Consider the following 17145-nt stretch of genomic DNA (forward strand, 5'->3'; position numbering starts at 1 on the left):
AAAAAAAAAAAAAAGAAAAGTATGAAACTGAGTAGATTAGGAGTGCTTAAAGGGAGCTGGTGAGACGGCTCAGTGGGTAAAGGTGCCTGGTGACCGGAGTGTGATTCTCCCAGATCCAGCTGTCAGTGAGAATCATCTCTTGCACGTTAGCCTCTGACCTCCCCAAGTGCATCATGGCACTGTGTGCTGCACCTCTACCCACACTTAAATAAATCTAAAAGAATAAACACTGAAAAAACAAACAAAAACCCAGGACTGCTTAGTAAGTGTGACAGCATGTGCCAGCCTGAAGAAGAGCAAAGACCAAGCCTGAGGTCCACCTGGGCTGCAGTGAGGCTAGACTGGACTGTGGTAATGAGCTCAGGGTCAGCATGGGAATCATTAGACCCTGTATCAAAAACTAAACCAAACAAAAAAATGCATAAAAATACTTAAATCACAGCTGTATCAAAGGCCACACAATAGAACAGCCTGAGGAGAGGAAAATGAGCAGAAACGAGGAGATCGAAATAAGAACACTTACTAAGGAAAGAAAAGAACAAGTGCCCCAGGAAGGTGTGTGTGTAATATTCTAGTAATATTCAGAGATACACAGCTACAGATCCAGTGCAGACAAGGTAGAAATCACAAGAATCATGGCTTTACTAATCAAGCACGATGAAATGAGAGAGGCCCTCAATGGAAGAAAAATACCAGAGGAGTGATTAGTGTGTTTAGCCATGGAGTTTTAGGTGAGGAGTGAAGTCATCAAGGTGAAAGACAGGTTTGACATCCAGTGTGCCACAGCACTGCTGAGGTCGAAATACTAAAGAAAGAAGAGGACAGGCTGTAGACACACTGTCATTGTCAGTGGTAACACGTGACTAGCATGTGTGAGGTCCCAGTTTTGCTCTTCAGTACTGCAAATGGGGCATGGGGAAGCACACAGGACCAGCACAGTGGTAAACCAGCAAGCTACTGGAAGGACTGCAGTTATTTATAATGAACACGGGAGAGGAGAGGTGAGGAAGGGTGGAGGTTAAGGTCAGAAAAACAGAGATGTGTGCAGCAGGAATTGTAGTAGAATCATGACCCTTTATACAGTAACTGGGAAAATTCAGGGCTGCAAGATGGCTCAGTGGGTAGAGCACATGCCGCCAAAGCTGCCAATCTAAGTCGGCTAAGGTACCTCCTGAAAGTTGTCCTGCGATCTCCACATGTACACTGCAGCTTCCACACATCCTGGACCCACTAAGTAAAATGTTAAGAATGATATTGTGGAAAGTTAAACCAGAAGTAGCACTGAAGAATGAAGAATGGCCAGAATTTCAGTTTGTTGAGATCTCAAGAGTAACAAAGAGTCAACAGATGCTAACACAAGGGAAGTGGGTGATACAAACTGATATCAGATTCCAAACTGATTCTAGCAGCGTCTGAAAGAGATGTCACAGAACAAAGCGAACAGCACCGACTTCTTGTTCCACTGGAGTGAGGACGACAGAAGACAAGAGGCCAAAAGGGAAAGCAATGCTTTCTACATCCCACACCATTCACACAAGAAAATATTTGAGATGTTAGGTGGAAGACAATTAAAAATACACAGGATCTTAGACTGAAATATGAGAGATGGAGAAGGATACATGTGGAGCTTCCTGGCAACAAAAACTTGGCACAATACTGAATTCTATAGATCCTCAGTATATGTCAGAGTAAAAGAAAGGATACTTACAGCCTCATTTCTACACCACAGGTTAGAGAGGCAACAACACAAGATACATGTAGTATATTATCCAGCATAAACTGGACCCCTTAAGACCCAAATAACAGGTATATTTTTGGTTTTAGATCACACGGAACTTCCCAAATGCTTTGTTGTCAACAATCTTGCCCTACTCAAAATTCATGGCAAGCTAATAAGGAAAAGCTAACAACTGCAAGTAGGTGTGTGCACAGTACTCTGCTTCTAATATACATTTAAAAATGGACAGAACAGACATCTTCCTGCCAAGAGACTCCCTGACCAGGGAAAGTAGGGTGAGCACTTACAATCCTGTTTCTAGAGGTTTAAATGGCAGAAGCTATGAGATTCCCTAACATTGCTGGGCGTAGTGTTCAGCACCTGTAACCCCAGCACTCAGGACCCAGCGGCACAAGTTTCCTGTGACTTCTAGGTCAGCCAGTGATAAGACCCTGTCTCAAAAAGTAACAGCAAAAACTGTGTAAACACTAATAAAGATACAACTGGTGAGTGCCACCTAGTGGGCAGAAGAGTCACAGGGAAATGTCAAATACCCTCAATGTTTGGTGGGGAAGATTATTGCCCCCCTCAACAGGCTCCTACCAAAAACTAAAGCCAAAACAAAGCCGGGCAGGAGCAACAGACAGGACAGCCTACCTGCTGTTGCCCACACTAGAGTTCTCAATCAACAGCAACAAGCCACAGAACAAAGCTGGATTTGATCTGCTTCTTTTGATAAAGATGAAAATAAAATTTAAATACTGGATATGTTCCCAAGGAGTTAAAAGGTAGGATCAGCAGAGACCAGAATAAAAGACTCCTTGATGATCACAACAAAGTGAGGAAGTGACAGGGAGGTACCCATCAAATCCAAATTCTATACATTCCTAGCAAGGAATAGATTTGGTAAATTCCCAATTTATAGGAAGAAAAGAGCTCAGAAACAAGAAACTAAATCTGAAAGAGAACCAGCCACATCCATCTTAGGATCTCTTTCTGTCTTTTAGTAAAAGATGCACACATTCTCCCTGTTTTGCTTCCCTCCCCTTCCCTTTCTTTGTGGTACGAGGAATTTAACCCAGGACAAGTGTTCTACCACTTAAACATGCCTGCCCTTAAGCTACCTACTAGACATGAATTGCAATTCTCCTGCTTCATCCTCCTCAGAAACTGGGATTATAGGAGTATGCCAAAAGTCTCAGCAGAGGCATACGTATTTTGGACTTTAAAAAAAGCAGTGGTTGGAGGAATCTTGACTTTAGTAAGCTGGTGTGTAGGGTAGATTTTTTTTTCTTCACCTTCTATTCTTAGAGGAGTTGATAGGTATAAAAGAACTTTATGTATCAGTACAACATATAGGGGATACAGATACGTCTAGTAGAAAGAAAATCAGGTTTAAAATGTAAAGAAATAATGTAATATAAAGAAAATCTAGTGTCTACAGAATTCCTTATTAATACTGGCCAGCTATTTTGCTGAAAACACTTTATAAGGGTCTCTACCACACTAGTTTTGCTAGAGTTGAATACGTTACAACCAGAAGTTAGCTCCTCTTCTCTAATCCTACACACATTCAGTACCTAGTTGGCTTTCCCTAATCTAACGTTTCTGCCTGCCCTCACAGACATTGCTGCCAACAGCAGAATGTTTGCACCCAACCAAAACAAGGCTAAAGCAGCTGCATGCACTCTGTAGGATTATAAGCTTCTCAAGGTTCCCAGGAAAAGCAGATGTCTGTGACGCACAGATCTAGAACAAAACTTCAAAGTCATAAATTTGAACTTACTATGTGGTTTAGAATGTTATTTAACGCATATCTCCATGTCACTTTGTAAGCTGAGAGATTCATAGCACAATAATGTGTATTTATTTCATTCTCCTGTACCATCAGTGTTAAGACAGAGATTTGAAAACACTTGTTTCAGTACTGAGATGAAACTGGGGGCTGGAACTGTAGCTCAGTGGAGAGTATCCAGCACCAAACCCCTCCAACACAACACACTGAACTGGCTCAGTATTCAGTTTAATACTCAAAACTAGTTCCGAAGGGATTAAGGACCAAGGTCCTTTACTGATGACCTTGGGCAGTTCATATCACTGAAAACAAAGTAAATCTCACTGTTGTACTGTACATGTCTGGGTCCTCCTGACTTCTCAAATTTTAAGAGCTCAAATCCCTTCCTTCTAAAATTCTAAAATAAAGGCAAGCACACTGAAAGTTTTAGAAGAAGAGGAGGAGGAGAAGGAGGAAGAGGAATTATTATTATTATTATTATTATTATTATTATTATTATTATTGTTATTATTATTTATATGGAAACCATAGGCTAGAAGTCACAGCACCTGGATCTGGTTAATGTAACCCTAGGAAAGCTCTCTAACTATTCAGTCTGTACCTGCACAGAAGAAACACAATCTACTGTTTCCTAAGACTTCACTGTGGGCCAATTTATGAATAGGTAGCCAGTTTATGAAGCAGCCACTTGAAAGCCAACTTTCTCCCTTGTAGCACCGTTGCTGCTGGTCTTTTGGGCTCTAGGGAGGAAAGGGGGAAAACTAGCAAATCAACCAACCTTCAATCTCTAATTTCCATCTTCTAAAGAGAAAGTCCTTTACATACATCTAATCCTTTTCTCTAGTACTCAACTGACCTTTAGTACTTCATTCTTACCTTTAGAAGCTGCAGAAACCAAAGGGCCAGGAGGGAAGCATCAGATATTGGAAAGAAAGAGAACAGAAATTACACATGGTTCTTGGTTACTGTAAACAGTTTATAACTTAGCCACCCAACCTCTCAAAGGCACTCACCAACTCCTACTAATTAAATACTCTGTCTGGACATGACATTTTAAGACAGAAGCATAATCCATTTAATGTAACTATCAAAATGGGCCCAATCTGAGCTCTTGGTACCACAGTCTTAGATCCCTGTTAGTTATACAGACACAAAATACTTACAAGTGACAGTTCTCTTTCCTAACCCCAGGAACCCCAAAATACAAAAACATTTTCTTTTCCTTGGAATGTAAAAATCAATGTCTCTCTGTCCTGACACTCCCTTTTCTACCCTTACCCAGTGAAGGGAGAAGCAACGGAAACCCACTTAAGGGACATGGTAAGCTCTCCATGTCTGGAATTTGGAGGGTACTCACTCTTAGTCTGGGCGGAGAAGGTAAGGGTAAGTTTGGCAAAAAGTTCATTGTTCTCAAAGCGGTCCTCCTTCACCTTTGTCCAGAAGCAGTCCTGGGAAAGGTCCTCAGCCACAAACTGTGTGAGGAGACATGGGATAAGAGCTACTAGGGTCAACTCTAAATGCCCTATGCTAGGATTAACTACGATCCAACAAAAAGGACTTGAATTCTCAACAACACTGACTAGCCTGTGCTGAGAATCAGACAGAAGATGTGCCCTTCATGGGGGAATCAGAAATAATAATGTTTCTGGTCTGTCCACTGGTAATCAGTCAAGAATCAAAAACAGATCTGCTGCTTTTCTTCCTAACCCCAAATCTCCTGGTTTCAGAAGCATTCAAGTCTCATCCCCAGTGTCCCTCGCTCTGCATCTCCACATCGACCTGGCTGTTTTACTTAGTCTCGAGAAGCAAACGACTGAGCCAACCACAGGGTTTACCAGCACACTTTCAGTCAACTGCACCCTAGAAAAACGGTAGCTGTTAAATTGCTGTGGTGCTCATATTATCAGAGAAAGGGCAAAATGTATTAAGTGAGGTTAAATTTAATTAAGACATATTCATGCAGGGTCCACAGATCTTTCTGTGGTAATATCTGAAATATAGATGTTGTACAGACATAAACACAAGTAGAACCTGAAGATGGACAGATATGCGCCCTAACACTGGGTAGTCCATCCATGCACAAAACATAAGGCAAGTAAAGTAGTTTAACATCTACTGATGAAGAAAAACTTACCTTGGACCAGTTTGGCCTCCGGAGCTGCACCTCTGGCTTATAAACTTTTTTGGGGGTTAATCCAAATGGCAGAACTGGGGCTGCAGGAACCCCAAATCCAAAGGGGGGAGGTGGAGGCACGCCCATACCAGGTGGAGGTGGAGGAATGCCAGGTGCTCCAGGAAAAGGGGGAGGGGGAGGCGGCAGTCCTAGTCCTCCAGGCAAGGGAGGGGGTGGGGGAACACCAATACTTCCAGGCAAAGGAGGAGGAGGTGGTGGTGGTATACCTGAACCTCCAGGCAAAGGGGGAGGTGGGGGGATGACAGTAGCCCCAGGCAAAGGGGGAGGTGGGGGGATGACAGTAAATCCAGGTAGAGGAGGAGGTGGAGGGATGGTATCACTGCCAGGCAATTGGGGGAGAGGGGATATATAAGCACCTCCAGGTAAAGGAGGTGGTGGAGGGATACAAGAACCTGGAGGCAGAGGAGGGGGTGGTGGGACGGCACCTCCAGGAAGAGGGGGTGGGGGTGGAGGAGGTGGAATAACAATGTCAGAGTCACCAGGCAGAGGAGGGGCAGGGGGAACAGCAGCACTGCTAGAAACAGAAGGTGCAACAACCGCAGCAGAGAGAGAAGCCATTTCATTCTTGGCATCTTCTAGTTCTTTTGACAGCTTGGCAACCTAAAGAAGCAACACACAAGAAAGTACTTCTGAGCCTACTTCAAGGACGACTGGAGCTGGAAAGGACCTTAACCCAATTTTCTGTTTAACTACAGACGGACTGAGTGGTCACAAGATCACATACTCTTCTCAGTCACAAAACTAGAACTCAAGTCTTTGTGTTCTTATTTTAAGTGTTCTTTGAGTTTACTGAGTATAAACCTGAAGTGTGTGCTATGCAGGGAGCCCACACTGTGCAAACAAGCCAGCAGAACTAAGAACCTATAACTGCAGAGAAGAGAGTGAAGCTGTCAGAACCATAAACTAAGGTAGATGGAAAAGCAAGTCAACATCTTAGTGTTTACCCCTAAATGTATTATTTCTGGATACTGCTGTAAGCAACTTTTATCACTCTTTACATTTTTCTGTATTTTCTAAATTTTTGTCTTATATATTATTTGCTCCCAAAACAAGACTAAAAACAGTAAATGACAGTTTAAAACACCATCTAATAAGTACTCTTCCCTCGCATGGGGAGCCTAAGGAGCCAAGAACAGTGTAGCCCCTTGGCCAGCAGAGCTGAGCTACAGAGGGCAGCTGCAGGCATGCTGCCATCCCTGCTCAGACATTACCTCTCCCGTCAGCTTGGACACCTCTGCTTCCAGGTCTTGTTTTTGTGCAGTGATCTGCTGCTTTTCAGAATCCAAGGCATCCTTTTCTCCTTGAAGATCCTGAAGTTTCTGCTCAAAGTCATTTTCCATCTTTTTCATTTCTACTTGTAACTCATGCCGAGCTGTTAATTCTGAGTCCAACTAAAGAAGGGGGGGAGGGGAAACCAACTCAAGCTCCCAGCAAGCTTTCTGTTATAGCCTCAGCTGTCAACACAAACCTAGAGTCACCTGGGAAGAGGGAACTGCAAATGAATCATTGCTCAAATCAGATTGGTCTGTGGTTCCTGTTTGTGCATCCTCCTAACTGCTAACTGATGCAGGAGGATTCAGTCCACCATGAACTGTGCCATCCCTAGCTAGGCAGGTAGACCTGGGATGTATAAGAGGTAGCTGATCAAGAAGAGGACAGTAAGCAGCATTCCTCTAGTTTCTGCTTCAACCTCCAGCTGAGGCTTTCCTTGATGACAGACTGTAAGATGATCTAGTGTTGATCACAGCAACACAAATCAGGCTGCTCTTCATCCCAGTAAAGAGCCTAAGGCTTAGTCCCTAGAATTTACTTCTTTGTTCCAACACCTACTCTACAGACCTTACTGATCATCTCCCAGGTAATGCTTTGAAAACAGCAGAATAGCATGGTCTTGACCTTAACATCAAAGTTAAAGGAAAAGAGAATGAAGCATCATTTTCTGTTTTCCTACTTTTATAGCTAAAAACCAAGCCAACTAACCCAAGATGTGAAAGATCTTTAACCACATCCTGGTTAGTTTTTTTGATACAAGCTAGAGTCATCATAGAGGAGGGAGCCTCAAATGAGAAAATGCCTCCATAAGATTCAGCTATAAGGCATTTTCTTAATTAGTAATCAATATGGGAGGGGCCAGCCCACTGTGGGTGGGGTCATTCCTGGGGTGTGGTCATGGGTTCTAATAAGAAAGCAGGCTGAGCAAACCATGGGGAGCAATCCACATAAGCAGCCCCCTCCATGGCCTCTGTATCAGCTCTTCCTTCCAGGATCCTGCCCTGCATGAGTTTCTGACTTCATGGCTTTTGATGCTGAACAAAAAGCTTTTGGTCATGGTGCCTTATCACAGCAACAGTAACCCTAACTAACATAAACCAGGACAGCTGCAGTGCACAGTTCCAGCCACAAAAGGAATCGTTAAGTACTATAGAGATAAAAGGAACTTGAGATGCACACTTATATAGAATATCATCTGTCTGTGCTGTCTTGTCTGGTGTCCCAAGAACTATACAAGATCACCTCTAGCGTCTCATCTCACACCAATACCCCTTTTCCGCTAACAAAAAGATTTTTCTTTAGGAATCTTTAGATTCTGAATACTTTCAAAATATCATAGACAATACTGTTCTCAAATACCAAAAACCTAATTAGCTTCAAAGAAAAAAGATACACTCCAAATTTACTTGTGTCATGTGTATGTTGCATACATACACTTGTGGATGATGCTAGAGAGTGAACCCAAGTTTCACACCTAAGGAAGCCCCCTAGCCCAATCCCCTCATACAGACCTTTTTTTCCAGCTCTGTAGCTTTGGCCTCAGATTTTTCCACCTTTGTTTTATCAATCATTTGATCTGAAAAGAAAAAGCAATTTGATCTGAAAGTCAAGTCTCAGTGCCGAGGTTGGCGACTCTGCTCCTAAGCCTCACAAACTCCAGGGTGGTCCTTGGGTTGCTGATGCTACTACTCTTAATGGTCTACACTAGACCGACAAATGTGAATTTCAGTTAACTACAATTTACAATGTCCTCTAAGTTTTATCTATATAGTTGTTTCCTATTTTGTGTGTATCTAGTGTATATGTATGTGCTGAGCACAGGCATGTGTATGTCACATGTGTGGAAATCAGACAACTATCAAGAGTGGTTCTTCCTTGCTACCATACAGAATCCGGGGTACAAACTCAGGTCCTCAGGCCCACATGCAAGCACATCTACTTATTGCCACCTTGCTGGACCTTAACCTAGGATTTATAAGTGCAACACAAGGAAATCACATGAAAGGTGCCTTTGTGTGACATTTATGATTCTAAGACAAGCAGGGTCAGAAAATACCTAAAGTCCCTACAAAAAACAGGGTATAAGAAAGGGCAAGATTTTCACTATGCAGAAATAAACTAAGGAGACCAAATCATCCCAGCAAAGAGGGTATACTGAGAAAGAACTAAAATAGAGACTAGAATAATTTTCTCTGAAAATTTCACTGAAAGATGAAAACAAAATGCAGAAGTGCTGGGTGTTCAGAGGAGCCAGGTATAAAAGCACGCTTACCAACCAATCTCTCAATATCAATCTGCAGGTGTCGGCACTTGAAGTCAGGATCAGTTCCATTTTTGTGTAGAACTATCTGAGAAACACATTCTTCAATCAATTTATAGTACTGTGGCCTATGAAAGAAACAAAACAGATTTATAAAGGGAAATAAAAACCATATCTTCCAGAAGTATTCTAGATCAAGAAGAGTTAACGGCTTTGACAATAAGAAGAATTAGGGATAAGAATTCCAAGAAGAGCGCTGATGAAGCTAAGAGAAGCTTCCCTGCTGTGTTAGCAAATCCGTCTCCTCTAGATCAGCTTTCATTCTTTCTACTTCAGATACTCAAAAGTTCTTACAGATTGGGGGCTGTAACTCAGTGGTAAAACATGTACTCAGCATGTGGAAAATGCTGAGTTCAAACCCCAAGCACATAACTGCTGACATGCAGGTGCGTGCACACACACACACACACACACACACACACACACACACACACGATTTTCAATTTTTCTTCTTTGTGTGTGATCTGTGTATCTGTACATGTATAAAAGTGCCACGGAGGTCATGAGTGTCCCATGGAATTACAGGTGGTCTGTGGGGCTAACGTGAGTACTGGGAGCTGCCGGGTCCTGCAAGAGCAGTGTGCATGCTAAACTACTGAGCCACCCCTCCATCCACCAATATACTCTCTTAACATCCGCTTCCCAATGCCCAGGCTGATGACCCTTCTCGTCATGCTACAGCCGATCTCGACTTCCAAGCAAGCAGAAAGAACTTTAGGTTCCCATCTCTCTTTGTGGTTATTCTCACCCCACTTACCCACTACCTCCTAAGGACATTTTACTTTATACACAATATCCTATCCAAAGATGTACCTTTCAACTGAATTAAAGCAGTTGATATGCTATGTCAAACTCAACAGTAGACTACAGTAGAAGTGGTAGTAGTTTCTACTACTATTGATTTGACAATCAATTTCCTTTAGATCTGTAACTAATGAACCTAATCCAGTCTTTTTTTTTCACTTCTTTTTACCTTTCTAGAACAATCTTTGAATTTAAGGATGCTGTTTTTCCATTTATACTCAAATTTTCCCATATGCATTATCAGCTTACCTGGCTTCATAATCATTTCGGACCAACAGGAGATGCTGCAAGATAGACAGGAAGTGTGGCTCTGCCTTTGAATCTTTCACTGTGTTTAAAATAATCTGGAAAACTTCACCAAAGTCAGTAAAAAGAAGGACAAGTTAAGGAAATCAAATAATTAGAAGCTGTTTGACACGTTGCTTGTGAAAGGATCAAGATACCACTTCTACTGTAAGAGCTGTTCCTAAAACATCACTAATTCCGTCACCAAGAGTGGCATTGTCCATAGACACAGGATTCCTCGTTATCTAGCTTGAAGAAACTAAAAATAGAACCATCTCAAAGTCACTTGTGGCAGGTAGGCAACTGTGTAATAGTATTATTGCTTGTCAGACCAAAGAGCTCCACATCCCACCCTACATCCAGTTGTTATTGTGCTGTAGGTGGCGTAGAGATTTGGACGGATGCTTTAGGGTGTGAGGGCAATCTGGCTATAACATCTGTTACTTTAGTACTTGAATGACTGCCAGGGTGATGGGTGCCTTTATGTTAAAAAAGGTCACCTTTACTAGCTTTCCTAGTCTATGCTCAACTAAATAAAGCCAACAGCAATATGAAGACACCAGCTTTATTTATTAAAAATAAATATATATATTTTTGAGACAGACTCTCACTGTGTTGCCTTAGCTGGCCTGGAGTTCACTATGAAAACCAGGCTGGCCTCAAACTCAGAAGAGACCCTGTCTTTGCCTCCTGAGTGCTAGGAGACAAACTCAAGGCATGTGCCACCATGTCCTAGGCCCTACTCTAAGTTGTCACTCTCCACACTATTCCATACATTCAGTCTGTAAATAAATGCACCACCTGTCTTGAACTCAGTCATCAGTCATAAAAGGATATTCCATCTCCATGCGGATATCATCCAGCCGTCCCTTCAGATCAAAGAAATCTTCATCCCCTTGTTCATCAAACACGGACAGCTGTACTTTCATATCTTCATTTTCAATCTCTCGAAGCTCCTGTCAATCACAGAAGTGGTGAGAGAGCCCAAATCCAAGCCTTTCCACCTGGTGTTTAAGTTGAAAACCTGAATCACCTCAGAGCTGATCAGGGCTGGAAGAGCAGGAAGGCCAGTCCAGCCTTTCTAAGTAAAGGCTCCATCTTACCTGCAACACCTGATGCAGCCCCAGGCGCATCAACTCACTTCGGATGTGAACCCGGAAGTCCAGTTCCTCAGCTGGCGTGATGAGAGCATTGATCAGCTGTAGGCATCCCACCTGAAACAAGCAAATGCAGCGGCTGCGTTAGCAGGCAACCTGATGGATAAGGATTCCACTATTTATATATATTCTGGAGCTCCATAAAAAATACAGAATAAAAACTATAGAGAAGAAATGTATACTAGAGCAACAAAATCTTGATGAGCACAACTCTGGAGAACTGAGGCAATTAAATGAATCCAAGGAAATAATACGTTACCATAGAACCTTGATTTTCCTAAGGTATTAATAAATAACTGGTTTATCCTACCAATATCACAAGAAGAAAAGTAGTTCTTTGCCTTTTTTTAGAGAAAAAAATTATTTTCCTTTAGGAAAAAGAAAATTAAAATATAAAAAGTATAGCTAAGAACCACACTGCATATTTTACTAAAAACTTAAAATTTGTATTATTTTAAATTTTATGTACATGTGCGTACACACATGCATGCCAATGCTCAAAGAGGCCAGAGTTATCAAATCCCCCTTGTACTGGGGGATTATACCCAGCTGTGAGCTGTCTGGCATGGGTGCTGGGAACTGAATCAGTGTTCTGGAAGAGCAGTATATGGTCTCAACTAATGAGCCAACTCTCCAGATATTCTATTACAAAGCCAAATGACACTAAATCTGGTGGTGTAGACCTGTGTGCCTCAGAAGGGAGGAAGATCACCAAGACTAGCCTGGGCAATTACCACACATGTAATTCCAGGACTTGGGTAGCTAGGACAAGAGGATCAGATATGTCTAGCTTGGACTATATAATGAGTTTAAAGCCAGTCCAGAATACAAAACAAAATAAAAATATCATGAAATAAGAAATTAAAAAGGGCTCCCCAGTTCCTTGCTCAGGGGTAGTTCAGTAATGAGGGAGTTATCCAGCATAAGCAAAGCCCTAGGTTCATTACCACACCACAGAGAAATGAAGGACAGACGAACTCTGGGCTTTCTGTTTGAATTCTACTCTACTATTGGAGCAGTTTTAAGGGCGCATACATACTTTGAGGGCAATAGAGGTCCCACTTTTTAATCCATCCAGAAGTGGCTGGAAGCGTTCAACCTCATCCATTTCAGCTCTCTCTGTCATTGCCTCTAGAACTCGTTCATTCCTGCCCAAGAAAACAGAAAGAGAATTGCCCAGGTGCACTGACACAGACATGGACAGATAAGACAAGGAACAAACCAACTAGGAAACAAGACATCACCAGTGCGTCAGATTTCTCAAATTATTTTCTTAACCCCAACGGATACCAGAATCTGATAAAAGCAACTGACTATCTTTAGAGAGAATAATTTCCTGAAACCCATTCATGAATACAAAGTTAAAAATCTTTGAGCTATGAAATATAAGTTACTCTGACTTTTTAAGGACCATCTGATATTAATAATACCATCAATATCTAATGCACATTACATGCGGTCCACTTCTAGAAAGCTATCCAACCTAAATGTATAAATATAACAGAAAACAGGCAAAGAGATCTTTATTCTGACACCATTGGTAATGGTAAAAATTCTTATCATCCACAGCAAGGTCAGAATCTGCTTCAGTGTACCTAAAGTCTAGAATTGCAGAAATGTTCAATAAGTGAAATAGAAGGCAGATTTGGCATGTGGTATTTTATACACTTACATATAAAATTTTCATAGTCACTAAAAATAAGGTAAATCTATTAAGTACCAATAAAAAAGAATGATGTCCAAAATCTGTTAAGATAAAAATAATCAAGCGGGCTGGTGAGATGGCTCAGAGGGTAAGAGCACCCGACTGCTCTTCCGAAGGTCCTGAGTTCAAATCCCAGCAACCACATGGTGGCTCACAACCATCCGTAAGGAGATCTGATGCCCTCTTCTGGAGTGTCTGAAGATAGCTGCAGTGTACTTACATTAAAATAAAATAAATCTTTAAAAAAAAAAAAATAATCAAGCTGAAGCTGGATGTGGTGGCACACATGTGACATTTCAGGACTCAGGAGGGTGAAGCAAGAGAATCAGACATGTCTAATCTGGTCCATGAGTTTGAGGTCAGTCTAGACTACAAAACAATTTTACCTTTAAAAACCTACAGAGGGTACGGGAGGTGGGGGAGTGAGGGGTGTTTGAAAAAAAAAGTGGTATTTTATTTTTTCTTAAACCAACACTTCCAAGAAAACAAAAACCTGTTCTACATATGAAATGGTTTAGGGGCATAAACTATAATAATATCTCAGCTTTAAGACTGCAAGGTTTCTAAGAATCAAGGAAACAGAATGTTTATGCTTAGAAAAAACTATAAGGACTCTATCTAAGCCATTAGCAATGGTTTTTTTCAAAGTAGGATTTCAGGTGGTAAGTGAATTGTTATTTTTATTTCATATTCATTTATAATATTGTTGGATTAATTAATAAAATGATAATGAGCTGCACCTCATTATTAATGATGATGGTACCCTTCTTTAATCCCAGCACTCAGGAGGCAGAGGCAGGTGGACCACTGTGAGTTCAAGGCCAAACGGGTCTAAAGGATTAGTTTAAGGACAACCAGGGCTACATACAGAAACTATTCCTCACCTGCTTCTAAAATTAAACACATACCTGACAATAAAAAAAGAAACTTTTGTTCCAGGTAAAACAATATCAATGGAGATGCAGCAGATAAGCTGTACTAGCTGAGTTTTATGTCAGCTTGCTAGAGTCATCTGAAAGGAATAACCTCAATTGAGAAAATACCTCCATAAGATGGGCTGTTAGGTGTTTTAATTAGTGATTGATACGGGAGGGCCCAGCCCATTGTGAGTGGGGCCATCCCTGGGTTGGTAGTCCTGGATTCTATAAAAAGCAGGCTAAGTCAGCCATGGGAGCAAGTCAGTAAGCTGCACTCCTCCATGACTTCTGTATCAGTTCTAGCCTCCAGGTTCCTGCCCTGCTAGATCCTGTCCTCACTGCTTTTCATGGTGAACTATTGTATGGAAATGTGAGTGAAATAAGCCCTTTCCCCTCCAAGGTGCTTTTTGTCGTGGCATTTCAACACAGCAATAGTAACCTTATCTAAGATATAAGCCTACTATACTTTTTTAAATTTAAAAATGTATTGCTTTATGCATGTTGGGTTTTGCCTGTCTGCATGTCTATGTACTATTATATGCATGGCTGGTGCCCAGATATCAGAAGTAAGCACTGGATTCTCTGGATTGAAGTAACAAACTATTGTGGGTGCTGAGACTAGAACCTGGGTCCACTAGAAGAATAACCAGTGTTCTTCTTATCCTCTGAGCCATCTCTCTTTCTCCCTATTAGACTTCAGTGGTCACATCAATTATCATCATTTAATAAGCTTAAAATTGTTTTAATTCACATGGATTTGTGTATGTGTGTACACAGACATCTGTGTGCACATGGATATATGTACATGCATGTGCATAAATTAGAGGACAGCTTGTGAGAATCAGTTTTCCCTATTGCTATGCTGGTCCCTTAGATCATTAGGCTTTGTAGCAATTGCCTTTACCCTCTGAGCCATTTTAATAGCGCACGTGCAGACCAGAGTGTGTTGTGATGTGTGTCATGGTGTGTGCATAGAGGTCAGAGCTACTGGGGTCCATTCTATCCTTCTACTATGTAGATCCTGAAAGATCAAACTCAGATAGTCAAGGCTTTGAGGCAAGTGCCTTTCCTGAGTCATCTTGCCAGCTACTATCTTTGTTCAAAATGCTTTAAATCATGTTTTATAATTCATTTTTTATAAAAAGATTTTGAAATATTTGCATATATAAAATTAATTAACTTGAGGATGATATTCAAATCTAAACATGAAATTCACATGTTTCAAACACCTTATAGCCTGACAGTAATTTTATACTGTACTGCTAACAATACCGCATACATAACCATTTCACAGTATGGAATTTTCTACTTGGAGTATCACAATGGTTATCAAAAATGTTTCTGTTTGGAGCATTTTGAATAATCAGATAACTCTACCTGTAGGATTCTAACATTCACTTCTGAGAAGAAATATGGCCCTACAACTTGGTGTGCTAGACCGAGTGGACATCTAAGGAACTCAGTTTTCCTCTATGCTAAAGGAAGATGGTAAAATGGGAATGCAGAAATAGCTCCAGGCACATACATGTCCTCCGGCTGCGGCAGGATACAGAGGGCAGACAGCAGCTTAGCTGCATCAATCATCATATTGGGAACAGCAGGATCCATGGCTCTGACCAGCAGTAGGATTCCTTCTTCTGTTTCCAACATAGTTTTGATTCCAAACTGGAAAGACAAGAAAGGAGGCAGGTTTAACGGCAACCAACACATATACAGAAGGACTTTCTATGAATGGAATGTCATCTCCTCAATACATGTAGGAATGTTAACCCCCTAGGGCCTTAGAATGTAACTTCTTGGGATAGAGTATTTGCAGATAAGATTAACTAAATGACAGTGAAGTACGGTAGGTTTTTTGTTTTTTGTTTTTTTAAGATTTATTTATTTATTATATGTAAGTACACTGTAGCTATCTTCAGACGCTCCAGAAGAGGGCATCAGATCTTGTTACGGATGGTTATGAGCCACCATGTGGTTGCTGGGATTTGAACTCCGGACCTTCGGAAGAGCAGTCGGGTGCTCTTACCCACTGAGCTATCTCACCAGCCCGTAAGGTAGTTCTTAATCCAGTATGTCTGGTCCCTATGGACGAAAGAAATCTACCTCCAGACACACAAAGAGAACATCACAAGAACATGAAGCAGAGAGTGCTCCATCTATAAGCCAGAGCCAGCAAACTACAAGAAAGCAGGAGAGGAGCCCAGAGCACACACACTAGCCCACAAAGCTCTGGCTGACATGGGATCTTGGACTTCAATCTTTCAGAACTGAGACAATACATTTCTATTGTGGAAGATACCCAGTCTGTGGACTCTAAACTAGCACAGGAGTAGAGAACACTTTCCCAATAATAGCTAAACAGAAATGAATACAACAAAGTAAAAATTTTATGACACAAAACAGAATTTCACATCTTCAGAAATTAAATTCCTTTGATTTTTATTGCCCCCCCTCAATGCTAAGGAGATGATTAGTTATAGTAAAATAAAATAGAAAAGAAAGTAGATTTCTACTCAAACAGTAACTGCAGACTCCCTGGGTCTAAAAGCAAACTGGATGAGAAAAAGAATCCTAACTTGGGAGTGGTGGTGGACACCTTTAATCCCAGCATGGGTGAGGCAGAGGCAGGAGAACTGTGTAAATTTGAAGCTAGCCTGGCCTACATAGAGAGTTCTGAAGTAACAGCACAGTGGCACACACCTGTAATCCAGCACTTGGGAGGTGGAGGCAGGAACGACTAGAGTTCAAACAAGCTTAAGGGAAACATGGGCTGGGGCAGATTTAATGTAGAGAATAGGGAAGGAAATAAAGCAAACATCCCTAAACAATTAACAGCTTAATAAAGGGACACTCAGCCTACTCTAAGTCAGGAGTTAGAACTAGGGAAAAGAATTCCATGGAGGCTCATATATGTGTCAGCCAGTAAAGTACATTACTGTATGGAAAGAAGAGTCAAAGCTTTGAACCTCAGTTTCTTCT

General features: G+C 41.4%; 1 protein-coding gene across 3 annotated transcripts in view; it reads right to left on the reverse strand.

The window, feature by feature from the left end:
* The window catches only part of Diaph1 (diaphanous related formin 1), a 93797-nt gene that overhangs the window by 43862 nt on the left and 32790 nt on the right, over window positions 1-17145 (reverse strand). For all 3 annotated transcript variants that reach the window (XM_021214306.2, XM_021214304.1, XM_021214305.2), the window contains 11 exons: window positions 15692-15831; window positions 12584-12692; window positions 11491-11601; window positions 11225-11343; window positions 10352-10468; window positions 9251-9366; window positions 8490-8554; window positions 6918-7097; window positions 5647-6306; window positions 4870-4984; window positions 4389-4397 (listed from right to left, as the gene is read on the reverse strand). In XM_021214306.2, coding sequence (XP_021069965.1) covers window positions 4389-4397; window positions 4870-4984; window positions 5647-6306; window positions 6918-7097; window positions 8490-8554; window positions 9251-9366; window positions 10352-10468; window positions 11225-11343; window positions 11491-11601; window positions 12584-12692; window positions 15692-15831 — 1741 coding nt within the window. The remainder of the gene's footprint in view (window positions 1-4388; window positions 4398-4869; window positions 4985-5646; window positions 6307-6917; window positions 7098-8489; window positions 8555-9250; window positions 9367-10351; window positions 10469-11224; window positions 11344-11490; window positions 11602-12583; window positions 12693-15691; window positions 15832-17145) is intronic.

Source organism: Mus pahari, chromosome 15 (assembly GCF_900095145.1).
Source record: "Mus pahari chromosome 15, PAHARI_EIJ_v1.1, whole genome shotgun sequence".
Taxonomy (NCBI): Eukaryota; Metazoa; Chordata; class Mammalia; order Rodentia; family Muridae; genus Mus; species Mus pahari.